This window comes from Scyliorhinus torazame, chromosome 16 (assembly GCF_047496885.1).
Source record: "Scyliorhinus torazame isolate Kashiwa2021f chromosome 16, sScyTor2.1, whole genome shotgun sequence".
NCBI classification, from domain to species: domain Eukaryota; kingdom Metazoa; phylum Chordata; class Chondrichthyes; order Carcharhiniformes; family Scyliorhinidae; genus Scyliorhinus; species Scyliorhinus torazame.
Window position 1 is genome coordinate 94,562,319 of NC_092722.1, and position 20,746 is coordinate 94,583,064.

At 51.1% G+C, this 20,746-nt stretch overlaps 1 protein-coding gene across 3 annotated transcripts in view; it reads left to right on the forward strand.

The window, feature by feature from the left end:
- The window catches only part of LOC140392953 (vacuolar protein sorting-associated protein 26A), a 227,180-nt gene that overhangs the window by 191,050 nt on the left and 15,384 nt on the right, over positions 1-20,746 (forward strand). For all 3 annotated transcript variants that reach the window (XM_072478758.1, XM_072478760.1, XM_072478759.1), the window contains 2 exons: positions 2,241-2,347; positions 2,433-2,501. In XM_072478758.1, coding sequence (XP_072334859.1) covers positions 2,241-2,347; positions 2,433-2,501 — 176 coding nt within the window. The remainder of the gene's footprint in view (positions 1-2,240; positions 2,348-2,432; positions 2,502-20,746) is intronic.

Below are 20,746 nucleotides of genomic sequence, written 5' to 3' on the forward strand. Positions count from 1 at the left end.
AAGAAGAATGGGGAGGGAGGTAAAAGAGGAGGGGGAGTGGCACTGTTAATTAGAGAGTGCATCACAGCTTCAGAAAAGAAGGTAGTCAAGGAGGGTTTGTCTACTGAGTCAGTATGGGTGGAAGTCGGAAACAAGAAAGGAGTAGCCACTTTATTGGGAGTTTTCTACACTTTAGAAAATGTCAATATTGCTGGCTAGACCAGCATTTATTGCCCATCCCTAATTGCTAGTGAGAAGATATTGGTGAACTGCTGCTTTGAACCGCTATAGTCTGTGTCGGTACACCCACTGTGCTTTTAGGGAGGGTGTTTCAGCAACAGTGAAGAAATGCAGGGGGTGACCACAGTACCTCCAGTGGAGGTGATGCCAGAGCCAGAATGATTTTCTGCACCGTCTCCAACAGTGACCATGGTGCGGTCAGTTCAGATGACGAACTACACACAGCCCCAAAAACTACCAACAAGTATGATGAAACCAGAGTCCACTGGAACCAGGGAGTTGCCTGGCACTTCTTCCATCCTCAGGACCGCTGCCCCTCAACTCCAGAAGGCTTACTGACAGGGGAAACGTGGAAAAAGAAGGAATGCAATTGGTAGCCAGACCACCCAGAAAGAAGTGACCACCACTCAGTGTACTAAACCACCACCACAGCAACCAGACTGTCCAGGCGGAGTGCAATACTTGTTAGGTGAATTGGACATTTTGAATTCCCCTCTGTACCCGAATAGGCGCCGGAATAAGGTGACTCGGGACTTTTCACAGTAACTTCATTGCAGTGTTAATGTAAGCCTACTTGTGACAATAAAGATTATTATTATTATTATTATTAATACTTGTCAATGGAAAAGGCACATGAAGCCATGCCTACACTTTGCCCCAACTAACAATCCACCACCAAGATCAACAACCCCTACATTCTACCACCTCTTGATTGGACGCAAGTGAGGTGAGGCAGAAGGACACGACATCTTGACCACATCAAGGACTTGAAGTGCGGAGATGGGGTAGCATGAACTCTATTAACGCATGCTATTAAAATGTTAATCACAAAGTAGTTTAGAGTTAGGGTGGCGCAGTGGTTAGCACTGCTGCCTACGGCGCTGACGACCCGGGTTTGATCCCGGCCCTGGGTCACTGTCTGTGTGGAGTTTGCACGTTCTCCCTGTTTCTGCATGGGTCTCACCCCCACAACCCAAAGATGTGCAGGGTAGGTGGATTGGCCACGTTAAATTGCCCCTTAATTGGAAAAAAATAATTGGGTACTCTACATTTTTTTTAAACTAAAGTAATTTAGAGTTCTTATTTGCAATACTGCAGTTAAGTATACAAGCCTTCTGACAAGACAACTTAAATCAAGCTGTAGGTAAATATTGTCAGTCCATATTTTATGGGCAGCACGGTAGCACAAGTCCAAAGACGTGCAGGTTAGTTGGATTGGCCATGATGAATTGTCCTTAGTGACCAAAAAAGGTTAAGAGGGGTTATTGGGTTACAGAGATAGGGTGGAAGTGAGGGTTGAAGTGGGTCGGTGCAGACTCGATGGGCCGAATGGCCCCCTTCTGCACTGTATGTTCTATGTGTTCATATCCAGGAGATAAAGACTTTGGGGTGGGTGTTAAGGAGGTGGTGGAAAGGTGTAATTGAAGGATCCAGTACATTAATCGCTAACCTGGGACTGAGTACAGTACTGCCCAATGGTGCTTAGTTAGCAGTGTTGAGCTAGGTACCAACATGTCAGGGCATGCCATGGAGTCCTCTCTGTCCCTTACCCTCTGCTGTAAATATGTATATAGTTGAGTAATGTTAATAAAGATTTCTTGGTAACTTCTCCAAGACTAGGTAATGGTGTCATACATCATGGGTAGCCACAACCCAACAAAACACTTCCTACTATGCATTTGTGTTCACAGCAAAAGGCAGATGTACAGAATCAGAAACTTTTGTGATCTAGTTTGTGCTTATGATTGGGACTATCGTGTTGTGACATTAACGATTTCCACTGCCAAGTATGTTTCTCACAGTCCCGTTCATCTCAAAATGCAGAAGATACAAAACTTAGAATTTTATTCAGTTTACAATAAATGTGATTACTTGGAAGGAAACATCAGTAGAAATTCTTAAAACAGCATTGCTCAAGAGATTCAAGTGCGTGTGTGTGTGTGTACATATATGATATGTATATATGTAAAAAAGCTGCTCATCCCAGTCTTCAGACCTGTGTTCTTTTGGTTCTTTAATAGATATCACTTGAAGGATGTGATTGTTGGTAAGATCTACTTCCTGTTGGTGAGAATCAAAATCCAGCATATGGAACTTCAGCTGATCAAAAAAGAGATCACTGGTATTGGTAAGGAGAGCAATGTTCATTTGTTCTCTGTTGTCTGAGATCAGGATATTTTGACTGCCTGATGAGTGTTCTTTTGTTTTATTAGGGCCCAGTACAACCACAGAGACGGAAACTATTGCCAAGTATGAAATAATGGATGGAGCTCCTGTTAAAGGTGTGTTGTATAATTGTATTATATTTATCTTGACTAGAAACACCTGAAAGTGCTTTGGGCAGCACGGTAGCATAGTGGTTAGCACAATTGCTTCACAGCTCCCGGGTCCCAGGTTCGATTCCCGGCTTGGGTCACTGTCTGTGCGGAGTCTGCACATTCTCCCCATGTCTGCGTGGGTTTCCTCCGGGTGCTCCGCTTTCCTCCCATAGTCCAAAGACATGCAGGTTAGGTCAATTGGCCATGCTAAATTGCCCATAGTGTCCAAAAAAGTTTGGGTGGAGTTACGAGGATAGGGTGGAGGTGTACAGATAGGGTGGAGGTATGGGCATAGGTAAGGTGCTCTTTCTAAGGGCCGGTGCAGACTCGATGGGCCAAATGGCCGCCTTCTGCACTGTAAATTCTATGATTCTATGGAAAACTCAGCCCGAATTGAGAACAGATCGAGTTTATCCAGTGAGAACAGATCGAGTTTATCTTACTGCTCCTCCAAGCTAATGCCCTCCATACCAGACAACATCCTAGTATACCGCTTCTGAGTGATAGAAACTGGACGACATTGGCAAGTTGGGCCGAAGGGCCTGTTTTAAAAAATATATATATGTTTATTAAAGTTTTTTCACACAATGTTTCACCTTACAAACAATAAAACCCCCCCTTGTAACAAAATAGAACGAAAACGCACATAGCAAGATATATACATGGTAAAACGATATGCTACAGAACTTTGTACACCGTCTCCCTCCCGTACATGCCAGTTTCCCAAATCTTTCATGTGTTCTCTTGCTCAAACACCCCCTAGGCAAACCCCCCTCCCCCCCCCCCTTTCACAGGACATCCCCCCCCCCCCACCCCACCTCCCCTGGGTTGCTGCTGCTGCTGACCGACCTTCCTCTAACGCTCCGTGAGATAGTCTAGGAACGGTTGCCACCACCTGTAGAACCCCTGCGCAGACCCTCTCAAGGCAAACTTTATCCTCTCCAGCTTAATGAACCCAGCCATGTCGTTTGTCCAGGCCTCCACGCTGGGGGGCTTCGCCTCCTTCCACATTAGCAAGATCCTTCGCCGGGCTACTAGGGACGCAAAGGCCAGAATGCTGGCCTCTTTCGCCTCCTGCACTCCCGGCTCGTCCACTACTCCAAATATTGCTAGGCCCCAGCTTGGCTTAACCCGGAGTTTCACCACCTGAGATATTGCTCCCGCCACTCCTCTCCAGAACCCCTCCAGTGCCGGGCATGACCAAAACATATGGACATGGTTCGCTGGACTCCCTGAGCACCTTCCACATCTGTCCTCTACCTCAAAAAACCTACTCAACCTCGCCCCCGTCAAGTGCGCCCTGTGAACCACCTTAAATTGTATCAGGCTGAGCCTGGCACACGAGGAGGAATTAACCCGACTGAGGGCATCAGCCCATAACCCCTCCTCAATCTCCTCCCCCAGCTCCTCCTCCCATTTACCCTTCAGCTCCTCTACCAACGCTTCCCCCTCTTTCATCTCCTGGTATATTGCCGACACCTTGCCCTCCCCAACCCATACACCCGAGATCACCCTGTCTTGAATTTCCTGTGCTGTGAGCAACGGGAATTCCCTCACCTGCCGCCTCACAAACGCCCTCACCTGCATGTATCTAAAAGCATTTCCCGGGGTATCTCAAACTTCTCCTCCAGTGCCCCCAGGCTCGCAAACGTCCCATCGATGAACAGGTCCCCCATTCTTCTAATCCCCGCCCGATGCCAGCTCTGAAACCCCCCGTCCATCCTCCCCGGGACAAACCGGTGGTTACCCCTGATCGGGGACCACACCGAGGCTCCCACTGCACCCCTGTGCCATCTCCACTGGCCCCAGATCTTTAGCGTTGCTGCCACCACCGGACTCGTGGTGTACTTTGATGGCGAGAGCTGCAGCGGTGCCGTCACCAGCGCCCCCAGGCTCGTTCCTTTACAGGATGCCATCTCCAACTTCTTCCATGCCGCCGCCTCTCCCTCCATCATCCACTTACGGATCATCGCCACATTTGCTGCCCAGTAGTATCTCCCTAGGTTCGGCAGCGCCAACCCTCCTCAGTCCCTACTGCGTTCCAGAAACCCTCTCCTTACCCTCGGGGTCCTATTCGCCCACACAAACCCCATAATACTCCTGCCTACTCTGTTAAAAAAGGCCTTGGTGATCACGATGGGAAGGCACTGAAACACAAAAAGAAACCTCGGAAGGACCACCATTTTGACCGACTGAACTCTACCCGCTAACGAGAGCGGTAACATGTCCCATCTTTTGAAGTCCTCCTCCATCTACTCCACCAACCTCGTCAGATTCAGTTCATCTGGGGACCCCAACTCCTGGCTATCTGGATCCCCAGGTATCGAAAGCTCCCCTCTGCCCTCCTCAGTGGTAGTTCGCCTATCCCCCTTTCTTGGTCCCCTGCCTGTACTACAAAAAGCTCACTCTTCTCTACATTGAGCTGATAGCCCGAAAAATCCCCAAACTCCCTTAAAGTCGGCATGACCTCCACCATACCCTCCACTGGATCCGCCACATACAGCAACAGGTCATCCGCATAAAGCGACACTCGATGCTCTTCTCCCCCTCGGACCACCCCCCTCCATTTCCTAGACTCCCTCCAATGATATGGCCACGGGTTCAATCGCCAATGCAAACAACGGGGGACAGAGGGCACCCCTGCCTCGTCCCACAGTACAGCCGAAAATACTCCGACCTCCGCCAATTCGTCACCACACTCGCCACCGGGGCTCTGTAAAGGAGCTTAACCCAACTAATAAACCCTCCCCCGAACCCAAACCTACGCAGCACTTCCCAGAGGTACTCCCACTCTACTCGGTCAAAGGCCTTCTCCGCGTCCATAGCTGCCACTATCTCCGCCTCTCCCTCCACCGATGGCATCATTATCACGTTTAAGAGCCGCCGCATTGGTGTTTAGTTGCCTGCCCTTTACAAATCCCGTCTGGTCGTTGTGGATCACCCCCGGGACAGAGTCCTCAATTCTCGTAGCCAGCACTTTTGCCAGCAACTTAGCATCCACGTTGAGGAGCGAGATCGACCTGTACGATCCACATTGCAGTGGGTCCTTGTCCCGCTTTAGGATCAAAGAAATCGTCGCCTCCGACATTGTCGGGGGCAGGGTCCCTTCCTCCCTTGCCTCATTAAAGGTCCTCACTAGTAGCGGGGCCAACAGGTCTGCGTACTTCCTGTAGAACTCCACCGGGAACCCATCAGATCCCGGGGCCTTGCCTGCCTGCATACTCCCCAAACCCTTGCTCAGCTCCTCCAACCCAATTGGTGCCCCCAAACCAGCCATCTCTTGCTCCTCCACCCTCGGAATCTCAATTCCTAGGAATCGTCTCATCCCCTCTTCCCCCGCTGGGGGCTGGGATCTGTGCAGCTCCTCATAGAAGGCCTTGAATGCCTCATTTATTTTCGTCGCACTCCACACTGTGGCTCCCCTTCCATCCTTGACCCCCCTATTTCCCTCGCTGCCATCCTCTTACGGAGCTGGTGTGCCAGCTTCCGACTCGCCTTCTACCCATACTCGTAGGTCGCCCCCTGCGCCTTCCTCCACTGTGCCTCTGCCTTCCCTGTGGTCAACAGATCAAACTCCATCTGGAGACGTCGCCTTTCCCCAAGTAATCCCTCCTCAGGGGCCTCTGCATATCTCCTGTCCACTCTTAAAATCTCCCCCACTAACCTCTCCCTTTCCATGCCCTCTATCCTCTCCCTATGAGCCCTAATGGAGATTAGCTCACCCCTGATCACCGCCTTCAGCGCCTCCCATACCACCCCCACCCGCACCTCCCCGTTGCCGTTGACCTCCAAGTACCTTTCGATGCACCCCCTCACCCTCCCACACACCACCTCATCTGCCAGCAGTCCCACATCCAACCGCCACAGTGGGCGTTGGTCCCTCTCCTCTCCCAACTCCAGTTTTACCCAGTGCGGGGCGTGATCTGAAACGGCTATGCACTTCCGTTCCCTGCACTTTCGGGATCAGCACCCTGCCCAGAACAAAAAAAATCTATCCGGGAGTAGGTTTTGTGGACGTGGGAGAAAAAAGAAAATTCCCTGGCCTGCGGCCTGGCAAACCTCCACGGATCCACTCCCCCCATCTGATCCATAAACCCCCTAAGCACTTGCCTCTTTCCAGTCCTTGATCTGGAGCGATCGAGTGCTGGGTCCAACACCGTGTTGAAATCCCCACCCATGATCAGGCCTCCTACCTCCAGGTCCGGAATGCGCCCCAACATGCGCTTCATGAATCCGGCATCATCCCAGTTCGGGACGTATACATTTACCAATACCACCCACGCCCCCTGCAACTTACCGCTCACCATCACATATCGCCCTCCGTTGTCCACTACGATATTCTTGGCCTCAAACGACAGCCGCTTCCCCACCAATATTGCCACCCCTCTATTCTTCGCGTCTAGCCCCGAATGGAATACCTGTCCTACCCACCCCTTTCTTAACCTGACCTGATCCGCCACCTTCAAATGTGTCTCTTGGAGCATGACCACGTCTGCCTTTAGTCCCTTTAAGTACGCGAACACTTGGGCCCTCTTTACCGGCCCATTCAGGCCCCTCACATTCCACGTTATCAGCCGGATTGGGGGGATCCCACCCCCCCACCCCCGCCAACTAGCCATCTCCTTTTCTAGGCCAGTCCCGTGTACGCGCCACCCTCACCCTCCAGTCCCCCAGCCGGGAGACCCCGCCCCGACCACCTCTTCTGTGTCCCATTTCCCTTCGGCCAGTGCAGCAGCAACCCTTCCCCCCCCCCCCCCTTCCCCCCCGCTAGACCCGTGTCTAGCTTTTTTGCTCCCCCCATATCACTCCCGTAAGTCAGCTGACACCTGCTGACCCCGGCTTCCCCCGCCGTCCCATTGACCTCCCTGCGTGGGAATCTCCCAATCAGTGTGCGTTCCACCATTCCCCCTCCCGCCTTTCTTCCCTAGCGCGGGAAAAAACCCCGCGCTTTCCTAAGCCTACCCCGCCCCCTCTGGCGCAGCTCCTGTCGCGGCCTTGTCTCTTTCCCCCATCGCAATCCCCCTCTCTCCCCCAGCTCGTGTAACATTTCCTGCGCATGCTTAACACCCTATATACAACAAACATCAAACACCCCCCCCACCCTCACAAACCCTCAGTTTGAGTCCAACTTTTCGGTTTGTATAAAGGTCCACGCCTCTTCAGGCGTTTCAAAATAATGGTGCTGATCCTTGTATGTGACCCACAATCGCGCTGGCTGCAGCATTCCAAATCTCACTCCTTTCTGGTACAACACCGCCTTGGCCCGGTTGAAACCCGCTCTCCTCTTTGCAACCTCCGTGCTCCAGTCCGGGGATATTCGGAGCTCCGCATTGTCCCATCTGCTGCTCCACTCCTTCTTGGCCCATTTCAAGAGCCTCTCTCTGTCTGTGAAACGGTGAAACCTCACCACAATCGCCCTTGGTGGCTCGTTAGCCTTGGGCCTCCTCGCCAGCACCCGGTGTGCCCCATCCAGCTCCAGAGGCCTCGAAGGGGCCTCCGCGCCCATCATCGCCTCAAGCATCGTGCTCGCATATGCCCCGGCATCGGCCCCCTCCACTCCTTCAGGGAGACCCAGGATCCGCAAGTTCTTTCTCCTCGACCTGTTCTCCAGGTCTTCGAATCTTCCCACCCACCTCTTGTGCAGCGCCTCGTGCTCCTCCACTCTCACTGCCAGGCCTAAGATCTCGTCCTCATTCTCACTGACTTTTTTCTGCACCCCCTGGATCTTTACCTCGTGGGCCTTCTGGGTCATCCCTAGTCCTTCAATCGTCGACAACATAGGCGCCAGCATCTCCTTCCGTAGCTCCTCAAAGCAGCGCTTGATGAACTCCTGCAGCTCCGGCCCGCATTCCGCTTTGTCCCCGGCCGCCGCCATTTTGCTTTTTTTCCCTAGCTTCTCCCGCTGCTCCAATGCCGTTTTTCTGGCCGTTTCACTTCTGTTCCGGTCCATAAAAGGTGAAGGGGGGCCTTGCTCTTCCCTTCCCCACGGATAGTTGTCAAAAAACTTCCCGTTGGGGCTCCTCTAAAGAGCCCGAAAGTCCGTGATAGCGGGAGCTGCTGAATCATGCGGCTTAGCTCCGCATAGCTGCAACCGGAAGTCAAGGGGCCTGTTTCTATGCTGTAAACATCTATGACTCTTGGTCGTGTCCTTGTCCTGTAAACTTTCTGCTGCTACTCACATGATGCTGGGTCTCTGGATTTCAGTGAGTTGTCTAGATCCACATAACAGCATAGTTTCGGCCTGTGACTGCAAAAAGCTATTTTGAACTATATACCACGAATGTGACATATGTGGGTACGTGCTCCTCACTGGTGATGGTGAATGATGTGGAGATGCCGGCGTTGGACTGGGGTGAGCACAGTAAGAAGTCTTACAGCACCAGGTTAAAGTCCAACAGGTTTGTTTCGATGTCACTAGCTTTCGGAGCTAGTGACATTGAAACAAACCTGTTGGACTTTAACCTGGTGTAAGACTTCTTATGGTGATGGTGAAGTGATGGGATAAGAAAAGAGGCTAAAGAGATTTCCTACTGCTGGGAGAACCTGTATATTGCAGAACATTGATTGTGGCTGTCGCTTGGCTTGTTTAAAATGAGAAACGGAAGAGGAAAATGTTACAGCTGCATTTCGATATTGCCTTATCCTCTCGACATGCTTCGCAGAATAACTTGGATAGAAGTACAAAGAACAAAGAAAATTCAGCACAGGAACAGGCCCTTCGGCCCTCCCAGCCAGCGCCGATCCAAATCCTTTATCTAAACCTGTCGTCTATTTTCCAAGGATCTACTTGCTTCTGTTCCCCGCCCGTTCATATATCTGTCTAGATGCATCTTGAATGATGCTATCGTGCCCGCCTCCGCTGGCAAAGCGTTCCAGGTACCCATCACCCTCTGCGTAAAAAACGTTCCACGCACATCTCCCTTAAACTTCCTGCTGTAGGTGAATCTACCCTTAAATCCTGATCTTTGGACTTCCGGTTGCAGCGATGACCAGCTAAGCCGCACGCTTCGGCAGCTCCAGCTCGAATGGACCTTCGGGCTCTTTTAAGAGCCCCAACGGGGAATTTTTTCGGGACGAAACCCGGTGCGGGGTGAGACAACAGGGAGTTCCCCCCCCGTCCCCCAGCGAAAAAGATATCGGCGGCGGCGGCCAGATCGCGAAGAATCCTCGAGGACAGGGGCAGAAGGAAAAAAGGAGCAAGATGGCGGCGGAGGGAGCCCAGGCGACATGGGGGCCGGACCAAGATGAATTTTTAAGACAGTGTGTGGAGCTGCTTAAAAAGGAGGTGCTGGCCCCGATGCTACAAGCAATTGAGGGGCTTAAAGAGACTCAAAAGACCCAGGAGATGGAGCTCAGTGTGGTAGAGCAGAAGGTGACGGACAACGAGGACGAGATCCTGGGCCTGGCGGTCAAAATGCAGACGCACGAGGCGCTCCGCAAAAAGTGCATTGAAAGGATTGAAGTCCTAGAAAACAGATCACGGAGAAAGAACCTCCGGATCCTGGGTCTCCCCGAAGGAGTGAAAGGAGCGGACGGCGGGGCTTACGTGAGCACGTTGCTACGCTCGCTAATGGGAACTGAGGCCCCCTCGGGCCCCTTGGAAGTGGAAGGGGCCCATCGGGTCCCTGCGAGGAGACCAAAGGCGGGAGAACCACCTAGGATCGATGATCGTGCGATTTCACCGCTTCAATGACAGAGAGGTGGTTCTGAGATGGGCCAAAAAGGTACGAAGTAGTAGATGGGAGAATGCGGTGGTACGAGTGTACCAGGATTGGAGTGCGGAGGTGGCGAGAAGGAGGGCGAGTTTTAATCGAGCCAAGGAGGTGCTACACAAGAAGAAGATGAAGTTCAGGATGTTGCAGCTGGCGCGACTGTGGGTCACGCACCAGGAGAGGCATCACTACTTCGAAACGGTGGAAGAAGCATGGACCTTCATTAAAAACGAGAAACTGGATCAGAACTGAGGGACTGATGTTGGAGGGGAAACGACAATGCTGATGTATATAGAGATGTAAATTGGGGAGGGGGGGGACACTGAGAAATGTGGGCGCCGGTGGGGGGGGGAAGAAGAGACATAGGCGGGGGATGGGGAATGGGAGTGGGGCGGCAGAGAGAGCTGCGCCACGAGGGGCGGGACGGCTCTAGAGTACACGGGGCTTATTTTTCTTGTTCCCGCGCCAGAAAGATGATGGCGGGAAGATAGGCACAAGGCGGATGGGAGTTCCCCACACGGGGGGGTCAAGGAGAGAGCGGGAGAAGCCGGGGTCAGTTGAAGTCAGCTGACTTTCGGAAGCAATGTGGGGGGAGTAACCATGCTAGACTGGGATCTAGCCGGGGGGGGGGGGGGGATAACGGGGTTGCTGCTGCAGAGATCGAAAAGGAACTGGTAAAAGAAAAGGTGGTCGGGGCGAGAATGCGCCGCCTGGGGAACGGGTGGGTGCGTGGAACCGGGACGTGGGACTGGCCCAGAGAGGGTGATGGCTAGCCGACAGGGGAGGGGGGGCAGGCAGCCCCCCAGTTCGGCTGATCACGTGGAACGTGAGAGGCCTAAATGGGCCGATGATGAGGGCCCGAGTGTTCACGCACTTGAAAGGACTGAGGGCAGACGTGGCCATGCTTCAGGAGACGCACCTGAAGGTGGCAGACCAAGTTAGGTTAAGGAAAGGATGGGTGGGACAGGTGTTCCACTCAGGGCTGGATGCAAAGAACAGCGGGGTGGCCATACTGGTGGGGAAACGGGTGTCATTCGAGGTTAGGAACATTGTAGCAGACAGCGGTGGCAGATATGTGATGGTGAGTGGCAGACTGCAGGGAATGGAGGTCATGTTGGTTAATGTATATGCCCCGAATTGGGATGATGCAGGATTTATGAAGCGGATGCTGGGACGTATCCCGGACCTGATAATGGGGGGGGGGGACTTCAACACCGTGCTGGACCCAGGGTTAGATAGATCTAGATCTAGGACCAGCAGAAGGCCGGCAGCAGCCAAGGTGCTTAGGGGGTTTATGGACCAAATGGGGGGAGTGGATCCGTGGCCATTTGTTAGGCCGATGGCCAAAGAGTTCTCCTTCTCCCATGTCCACAAGGTGTACTCCCGGATAGATTTCTTTGTTTTGTGAAGGTCACTGATTTCGAGGGTGGAAGGAACTATACTGAAGCTATAGTATTCAGCTATAGCTGTTTCAGAGCATGCCCCACACTGGGTGGACCTGGAATTAGGAGAGGAGAGGGAGCAGCGCCCACTCTGGCGACTGGATGTGGGATTATTGGCGGATGAGGGAGTCTGCGGAAGGGTGCGGGGATGTATCGAAAGGTACCTGGAGGCCAATGACGACGGGGAGGTCCGAGTGGGAGTAGTATGGGAAGCACGAAAGGTGGTGGTCAGAGGAGAGCTGATCTCCATCAGGGCCCACAGGGGGAAAACAGAGGCCAAGGAAAGGGAAAGACTACTGGGGGAGATTTTGAGGGTAGATAAAAAATATGCGGAGGCCCCGGATGAAGGACTATACAGGGAGAGGCGACGACTCCAGACGGAGCTCGACCTGCTGACCACAGGGAGGGCAGAGGCACAGTGGGGAAGGCACAGGGGATGAGATATGAATATGGGGAAAAGGCGAGTCGCCTGTTGGCCCACCAGCTGCGAAAGAGGACAGCGTCGAAGGAGATAGGGGGAATTAGGGATGAAATGGGAGCCACGGTGCGGAGAGCAAGGAAGATAAACGAGGTGTTTAAGACCTTTTACGAGAGACTATATAGGTCCCAACCCCCGGAGAGAAAAGAGGGGATGCAGCAGTTTTTGGACCAATTAAGGTTCCCGAGGGTGGAGGAGCAGGAGGTGGAAGGCCTGGGGGCGCCGATTGGGGTGGACGAGGTTACCAAGGGGCTGGGGAACATGCAGGCAGGGAAGGCCCCGGGACCAGATGGATTCCCGGTGGAATTCTATAGAAAATATGTGGACTTGTTGGCCCCGCTGCTGGTAAGGACCTTTAACGAGGCCAGAGAAGGGGGGGACCCTACCCCCGACAATGTCGGAGGCGACGATATCGCTAATCTTGAAGCGAGATAAAGATCCGCTGCAGTGCGGGTCCTATAGGCCTATCTCAGTGCTAAATGTGGACGCCAAGTTGCTGGCAAAGGTGCTGGCAACGAGGATAGAGGATTGTGTCCCGGGGGTGGTGCACGAAGACCAGACAGGGTTCGTAAAGGGGAGACAATTAAATGTCAACGTGCGACGGCTACTAGGGGTGATAATGATGCCCCCAGCAGAGGGGGAGGCAGAGATAGTGGCAGCAATGGATGCAGAGAAGGCTTTTGATAGGGTGGAGTGGGAGTATCTATGGGAGGTGCTGAGGAGGTTGGGGTTCGGGGAGGGGTTTGTCAGCTGGGTTAAACTCCTATATGGGCCCCCAACGGCAAGTGTGGTCACAAATCGGCAAAGGTCGGAGTATTTTCGACTACACAGGGGAACAAGACAGGGATGCCCGTTGTCCCCATTACTGTTCGGGCTGGCAATTGAACCACTGGCCATAGCGCTGAGAGACTCCAGAAAATGGAGAGGGGTGATTAGAAGGGGAGAGGAACACCGAATGTCACTCTACGCGGATGACCTACTGCTGTATGTGACGGACTCAGTGGGGGGATGACAGAAGTCATGCAGATATTGAGGGAGTTTGGAGATTTCTCGGGATATAGGCTTAACATGGGAAAGAGTGAGCTTTTTGTGATACACCCTGGGGACCAGAGTAGAGGGATAGATGGCCTACCGCTAAGGAGAGTGGAAAGAAACTTCCGATACCTGGGGATTCAGATAGCCAGGAGTTGGGGAACCTTGCACAGACTCAATCTGACTCGACTGGTGGAACAAATGGAAGAGGATTTCAAAAGGTGGGACATGCAGCCGCTGTCGCTGGCGGGCAGAGTGCAGGCGATTAAGGTGATGGTCCTCCCGAGGTTCCTATTCGTGTTCCAATGTCTCCCTATACTGATCACTAAGGCCTTTTTCAAAAGAATAGATAGAAACATCACTTCGTGTGAGCAGGGAAGGCCCCGAGGGTAAGGAGGGGGTTCCTACAACGTAGCAGAGTCCGAGGGGGACTGGCGTTGCCGAATTTGAGCGATTACTATTGGGCCGCCAACGTGGCGATGATTCGTAGGTGGATGATGGAGGGAGAGGGAGCGGCGTGGAAAAGGCTGGAGATGGCGTCCTGCAAAGGAACGAGCTTAAAAGCGCTGGTGACGGCGCCACTACCGCTCTCCCCAAAAGTCTTTACCACTAACCCAGTGGTGGCGGCAACATTAAGTATCTGGGGGCAATGGAGGCGTCAGAGGGGTGTGCTGGGAGCCTCGGTGTGGTCCCCGATCAGGAACAACCATAGGTTTGCCCCAGGGAGGCTGCACGAAGGGTTCCAGAGCTGGCACCGGGCAGGAATCAGGAGAGTGGGAGATTTATTTATAGATGGGACGTTTGCGAGCTTGGGAACGCTTGAGGAAAAATATGAGCTGCCCCGGGGAAATTTCTTTAGATATATGCAAGTGAGAGCGTTCACGAGACAACTGGTGAGGGAATTTCCACTGCTCCCGACACAAGGGATCCAGGACAGGGTGCTTTTGGGGGTGTGGGTCGGGGAGGGCAAAGTGTCAGAGATATACCGGGAGATGAGAGAAGAGGGGGAGGAGCTGGTGGGCGAACTGAAGGGAAAATGGGAAGAAGAGCTCGGGGAGGAGATTGAGGAGGGTCTGTGGGCTGATGCCCTAAGCAGGGTAAATTCCAATTCCTCGTGTGCCAGGCTTAGCCTGATCCAATTTAAGGTGCTGCATAGAGCACACATAACGGGAGCAAGGTTGAGCAGGTTCTTCGGAGTGGAGGACAAGTGCGGGAGGTGCGGGGGAAGCCCGGCGAACCACACACATATGTTTTGGTTGTGTCCGGCACTGGAGGGGTATTGGAGGGGAGTGACGGGAGTGATCTCGAAGGTGGTGAAGGTCTGGGTCAAGCCAGGCTGGGGGTTAGCTATATTTGGAGTAGTGGATGAGCCGGGAGTGCAGGAGGCGAAAGAGGCCGATGTTGTGGCCTTTGTGTCCCTAGTAGCCTGGCGTAGGATTTTACTCATGTGGAAGGAAGCGAAACCCCCCGGACTGGAGGCCTGGATAAATGATATGGCGGGGTTCATAAAACTAGAGCGGATGAAGTTTGCGCTGAGAGGATCGGCTCAAGGGTTCACCAGACGGTGGCAACCGTTCCTCGACTACCTAGCGGAACGTTAGGGGGAAGATAGATGGCCAGCAGCAGCAACCCGGGGGGGGGGAGAGGGGTGGGGGGGTAAATTGTTTGTGTTTTTGGAGGGGGAGAGGGGGTGGGGGGAGCATTACTTCGCGTTATTTGGTTAGTTTACTATGTTAGTTAAACAATGTTATATAGCGGTTATCATGTTACCATTTTTGTTGATTTGTAAGGGAAAAAATTGTGTTTGAAAACTTTAATAAAATATATTTAAAAAAAAAAAAAAAAAAATCCTGATCTTCTAAGTTTTCTTCAAATACCCTTGTCACAAGCCTGGCCTTTGCCTTATAAGTTCCATCCAGAAGAACCTTTTCCGTGCAAATCCATCTGTGGGATAGAGCTCTTTGTCCCCTATTCGGTACTTCCGTGTATACCCCAAATTCACTCCAACTGCAATTCTTGCTGTTTATCACCTTTGATAACTTTTTCATCTAATTTAATTGAAGCCACCAAAATCTCACGTGCATATGGGCTTCTACTCCTATTAGTATTCGTAGCCTTACTCCTGTTCCGAGATCTTGATAAACTACGTCCCCTCTCCCGCCTGGTGTCTAGTTCTGTACTGCTACTGCTTGATCTTTTCCTTCTGCTGTGGGATGTCCTGTCAATAGTTCTCGACCTTTTCCTGCGGACCTGTTCACTATCCAATATACTATCTGAACTGGCACTGCGTTTCTGTGCCCTCCATTTTCGAACTTCGTGTTCCCAATCCATTGTCTTGACCCCCTCCCCTGAATGCTGTACATTCAACCAATGTTTATAATTTCCAGTGGCCTTCCCTGCTCTACTAATAACAGTTGCGTCCTTCCATTGACTAGACCCTTCAGGCAAGTATGCCACTTTTGTACCAACTTTTGGCAGTTGCTCTTTCAGAAAAATGGCCTGTTCTAATTCATCGGAAGTGTTGTGTTCCTCTACAGAAACCCTGTCTATATCAGTTAACTGGTCCTCATAGCTCTGTAACACATGCGTACCAGATGACTCTGGTTCCTCGTCATGTCTGTCTGCTCTGTCTAAATTTGTAATCTGTACCCATTATCTTTGATGAATGTACCCTAACAGTTTGATTACCATGTTGCAAAATAATTGTTTTACCATCTATGCCTATGATCTTCCCTGGGCCTTTCCATTCATTAGAGTTGTCTCTCTTATAGTATACCATGTCTCTTTGCTGAAAAACGGCATCTGATGGCCGTACGTTATGTCTTAAAGCTCTACGAATTCTTTCAGAGACTTCTGCTTCCAAAAAAGCATTTCGACTGCTATGTAATGCATTTAAATGTTCAGCAAAACCAGAGCTAATTGTAGTCTCCTCCCAAGCTGGAGGCTGGTCATCCAAAATGGACGGAATTTTAGGATTTCTACCAAACACTAATTGATAAGGACTATAGCCCCCAACCATCTGCAATGAATTCTTTGCATGTACTGCCCATGCTAAAGCTGAATTCAGCCTGCAATTTGATCGATCTGCCAAAATTTTCCGAAACATGTCATCAATGACAGCATGATTTCTTTCACAGACACCATTACTAAATGGGCTTTCTGCAGCCGTATTCATAACTCTGATATTCACATTTTCACACACATCCCTAAACTCATCATTAGCAAATTCTCCCCCATTGTCCGTAAGGAATTTTGACGGTGGACCCATTCCTGTCCCTATCCATTTTTCCACGATTTGATCCAGAATTACTCTCTTTTCTTTACTTCGTACAATCGTTGATTGACTAAATCTGGTTGCTAAATCTACAAAATGCAAAATAAATATATTATTTGCTTTATCCCAGATCTTAAGGTCCATGGACACAATGTCGTTAAAATCCCTGGCCAAAGGTAGGGTTACTATCGGTCGTGCTGGTGTCCTTCTGTACTTCCTACAAACTTCACAGCGGTCACTAATCTGTTCTATCAGTTTAGTATAGTCGGCATCCCTTACCCCTGCATCCTTTAATAAATTTTTCAGCCTCCGAGGAGACGGATGAGCAAATTGCCTATGCAGTTTTAATACCTCAAGCTTTTTATCAGCTAAAGTCCCATTTTCAACTGCCATTAACACATAACTACTGCACTTCTCCATTGGTCGTACGATTCCCTTTCAGAAAATAAGGGAAAAATCAGAAAGATAGTCATATCCAGCTATCTTTATCCTCGGTTCAGCCATATATCCCATTTTCTTTTCTCACTCACTCCTTGGTTTGATCTGGAGAAGTTGTATCTTTGAACCCTTCACATTTACACAGCAACCGTCCTCTGCTACCAATTGTTAGATGTTTTAGTTGCTGTGATATGAAGTCTAAAGTTCTGTTCCTTTTTCACCAACACACATTTATTTCATTCCAACAGACTTTGCACAAAACTCTAACTACACATCACCTGACAGAGGCCACCTGAAGCCCCTTTACATATCAGTGTCAATTAATGGATACTTAACATAAATGAGACAACTAATTGCAATGTCTCTTAACCCATTACTTAACAGTAGTAACTAAAACATTTCACATGTAATTTTTAAATTATTTTCTTTGAAACAAAGAAGGCCGAGGGGTGACTTAATGGAGGTGTACAAAATTATGAGGGAAAAAGATAGAGTGGACAGGGTAAAATTGTTTTCCTTGGTGGAGAATTTTAGAATCAGGGGACATAGATTCAATGTAATGGCAGAAGATGTGGAGGGGACATGAAGAAGAGCTTTTATATGCAGAGGGTCGTGGGTGTCTGGAATTCACTGCCCGAGTTGGTGGTGGAGGCAGAGACCTTGAATTCTTTTTCTTTTTAAATTACCTGGAAGTGCTGGAAGCTACAGGGCAATGGACCGGGTGCAGGAAGGTGGGATTAGAAAGGGCACCTGGGTGTCCTCTGGTTGACATGGAGCTGTAACCTTTTTTTCGTAAAACATTTCATTGAGGTATTTGTGATTTTGTAACAATAACAGAAGAAACAGTGTACATACAAATATAAACATAGTGCAAAGGCCGCCCTGCTCCCTCACAGGTCCCACCTTTCTTACACACTAATGTAAGCTAAACCCCACCTTTCTCTGCTGACGCTTGTTGCTCTTATTAGCCTTAGTTTATTACCTCTAATTCTGTCACCTTTGCTCACGAGTCGCCAGGTATCTTTCTGATACCGCCACATGGTTCAAGCTCAAGTTATGATTAATAATGCAACACACCGCTTAGTAAGAATTAAATCAACGGTCATTTATTATATACAGCAATTAATACTTCTACAATAATGCTACTTCTAGACTAATACCTATAACTAACAGGCCAATACTTAACTTTTGGGGATGGCCAAATGGAAACAAATGGTTTATCGAATTGGGTCTGGCCTGCGGGATTCAAAGGCTGATACAGGTCGGTGGCTAGGAGTCTCTATCGGGTAGCGATCGCTGGAGTCAAACTTACAGTTTCTGGTCGATGTTCTTGCGAAGGTTGCGAGCAGGAAGAGAAGGGAGAGAGAGAGAGATCTGAACTTGGCCGCTCACTTTATAGGGCCCAGGGGCTTCCCGCCTCCCGGGGCGGCCCTTGACCCTGAGTCCCAAGTGATTGTACCTGTTCCAAATCACTGGGGTCGATACGTCCAATTGCGAGGCGATTCCCCGATCGGGGGGTGGTCGTTCACCTGCCTTTGTTTCGGCCACTGCAGGCGCCGACAGGTCTGGCCCGGTATTCAATTGCTAATATGTTGCAATTGTTCCCGGGGATAGCTGATTAGACTGCAGATGTCTGGGTGGATGGGCTGTTAATAGCCCTGAGTATCGATCTGGGCCAACTTCCCCAGAGCCGAATATGCTATTCAGTCTGCAGCTGTCCGTTTCTGTCTTGTTCCCTGCTTTTCCCAGCAGCCTTTCCGGTTAGCCATTTTAAATCGGGTTTTGGCCAAATTAATCGGGACGCAGCCATTTTACCTGGCTACACGCTTAATTTTCTCTAAAGAAGTCGACGAATGGCTGCCACCTCCGGATGAACCCTGACATTGACCCTCTCAGGGCGAACTTGATTTTCTCCAGACAGAGAAAGCTAGCCATGTCAGTGAGCCAGGTCTCTGACTCAGGGGCTCTGAGTCCCTCCAAGCTAATAGTATCCACCTCCGCGGAGGCTACCAGGGAGGCAAAGGCCAGAACGTCTACCTCTTTCTCCTCCTGGACTCCCGGATCCTCCGACAATCCGAAAATCACCGCCTCTGGACTCGGTGCCACGCTTGTTTTTAACACCTTGGACATGATATCCCCAAACCCCTGCCAGAATCCCCTAAGCTTCGGGCATGTCCAGAACATATGAACATGGTTTGCTGGTCCTCCCGCACACCTTGCACACCTGTCTTCTATCCCAAAGAACCTGCTCATCCAGGCCACTGTCATGTGCGCCTAGTGAACGACCTTAAATTGTATCAGGCTGAGCCTGGCGCATGATGTGGCCTCTACTCAACGCATCTGCCCAGAGACCATCCTCTATCTCTTCTCCTAACTCCTCTTCCCATTTGTGTTTCAGCTCCTCAGTCTGCCTTTCCTCTGACCCCATGAGTTCTTTATAGATGTCAAACCCTCCCTCTTCAACTCATACTCTGGAAACTACCCTGTCCTGTATCCCCCTTGGTGGTAGGAGCGGGAAGGTTGAGACCTGCCTGCATAGGAAGTCCAGCGCCTGCAGGTACCCAAACTCATTCCCTCCTGTCAATTCAAATTTTTCCTCCAACTCCCTCAGGCTGGGAAAGCTCCCCTTTATGAACAGACCTCTTATCCTCTTGATCCCTGCTCTTTGCCATCTCCGAAACCCTCCATCCAGCCTCCCCGGGAGATAATTATTGCAGATTGGAGACCAAACCGATGCTCCCATATGTTTCCTCCACTGCCCACAGACTCTCAAGGCCGCCACCACACGGGGCTGGTGGAGTACCGTGCCGACGGGAACGGCAGAGGCACCGTTTGCAATGCCCCCAAACACGCGCCCTTACATGATGCCGCCTCTACTCGCTTCTCCCTGTATCGAAATCAGCTCCCCCCTGACCACTGCCTTCAGTGTCTCCCAGACAATTGCTGCCGAGACTTCCCCCGTGTCATTAACTTCCAGATAGTTCTGGATGCATTTCCTCATACACCCGCACACCATCTCATCCGCCAACAGTCTGACATCCAATCTCCAATGTGGGCATTGGCCACCCTCCTTACTCACCTGTAAGTCCACCCAATGCGGGACATGATCCAAGACCGTGATCGCCGAGTACTCAGTGTCCACTGCCCCCATCAGTAAAGCCCTGTTCAAGATGAAAAAGTCGATCCGGGAGTACATTTGATGTACGTGCGAGTAGAAAGAGAACTCCTTCACTCTCGGCCGCCCAAACCCCCATGGGTCCACTCCCCCCATCTGCTCCATAAGCCCCTTTAGCTCCTTTGCCATTGCTGGCACCCTGTCCATTGCCTCTCCTTGAGCTCGACCGGTCTAGCCTAGGGTCAATGACTGTGTTGAAGTCCCCCCACCCCCCTCCCCCTGCCCCATGACCAGTTTATGCGAGTCCAGGTCCAGGATCTTCCCCAACATTCTCCTTATAAACTCCACATCATCCCAGTTTGGCGCGTAAACATTCACGAGTACCACCAGCAGCCCTTCCAGCTTCCCACTAACCATGATGTACTGACCTCCCACATCCGCAACTATTCTTCCCGCCTCGAATGACACTCGCTTATTCATCTGGATCGCGACCCCTCTAGTCTTGAGTCCAGCCCCGAATGAAATACCTGCCCGACCCATCCCTTCCTTAGTCTAGTCTGATCGATTACCCCAAGGTGCTTCTCCTGTAACATTTTCACGTCCGTCTTCAATCCCCTCCAAATGCGCGAACACGCTCCTCTAACGTTCCACGTGATCAGCCTGGTCGGGGGGCTTCTCGCCCCCTACCTCCGCCGATCAGCCATCACCTTTCTTAGGT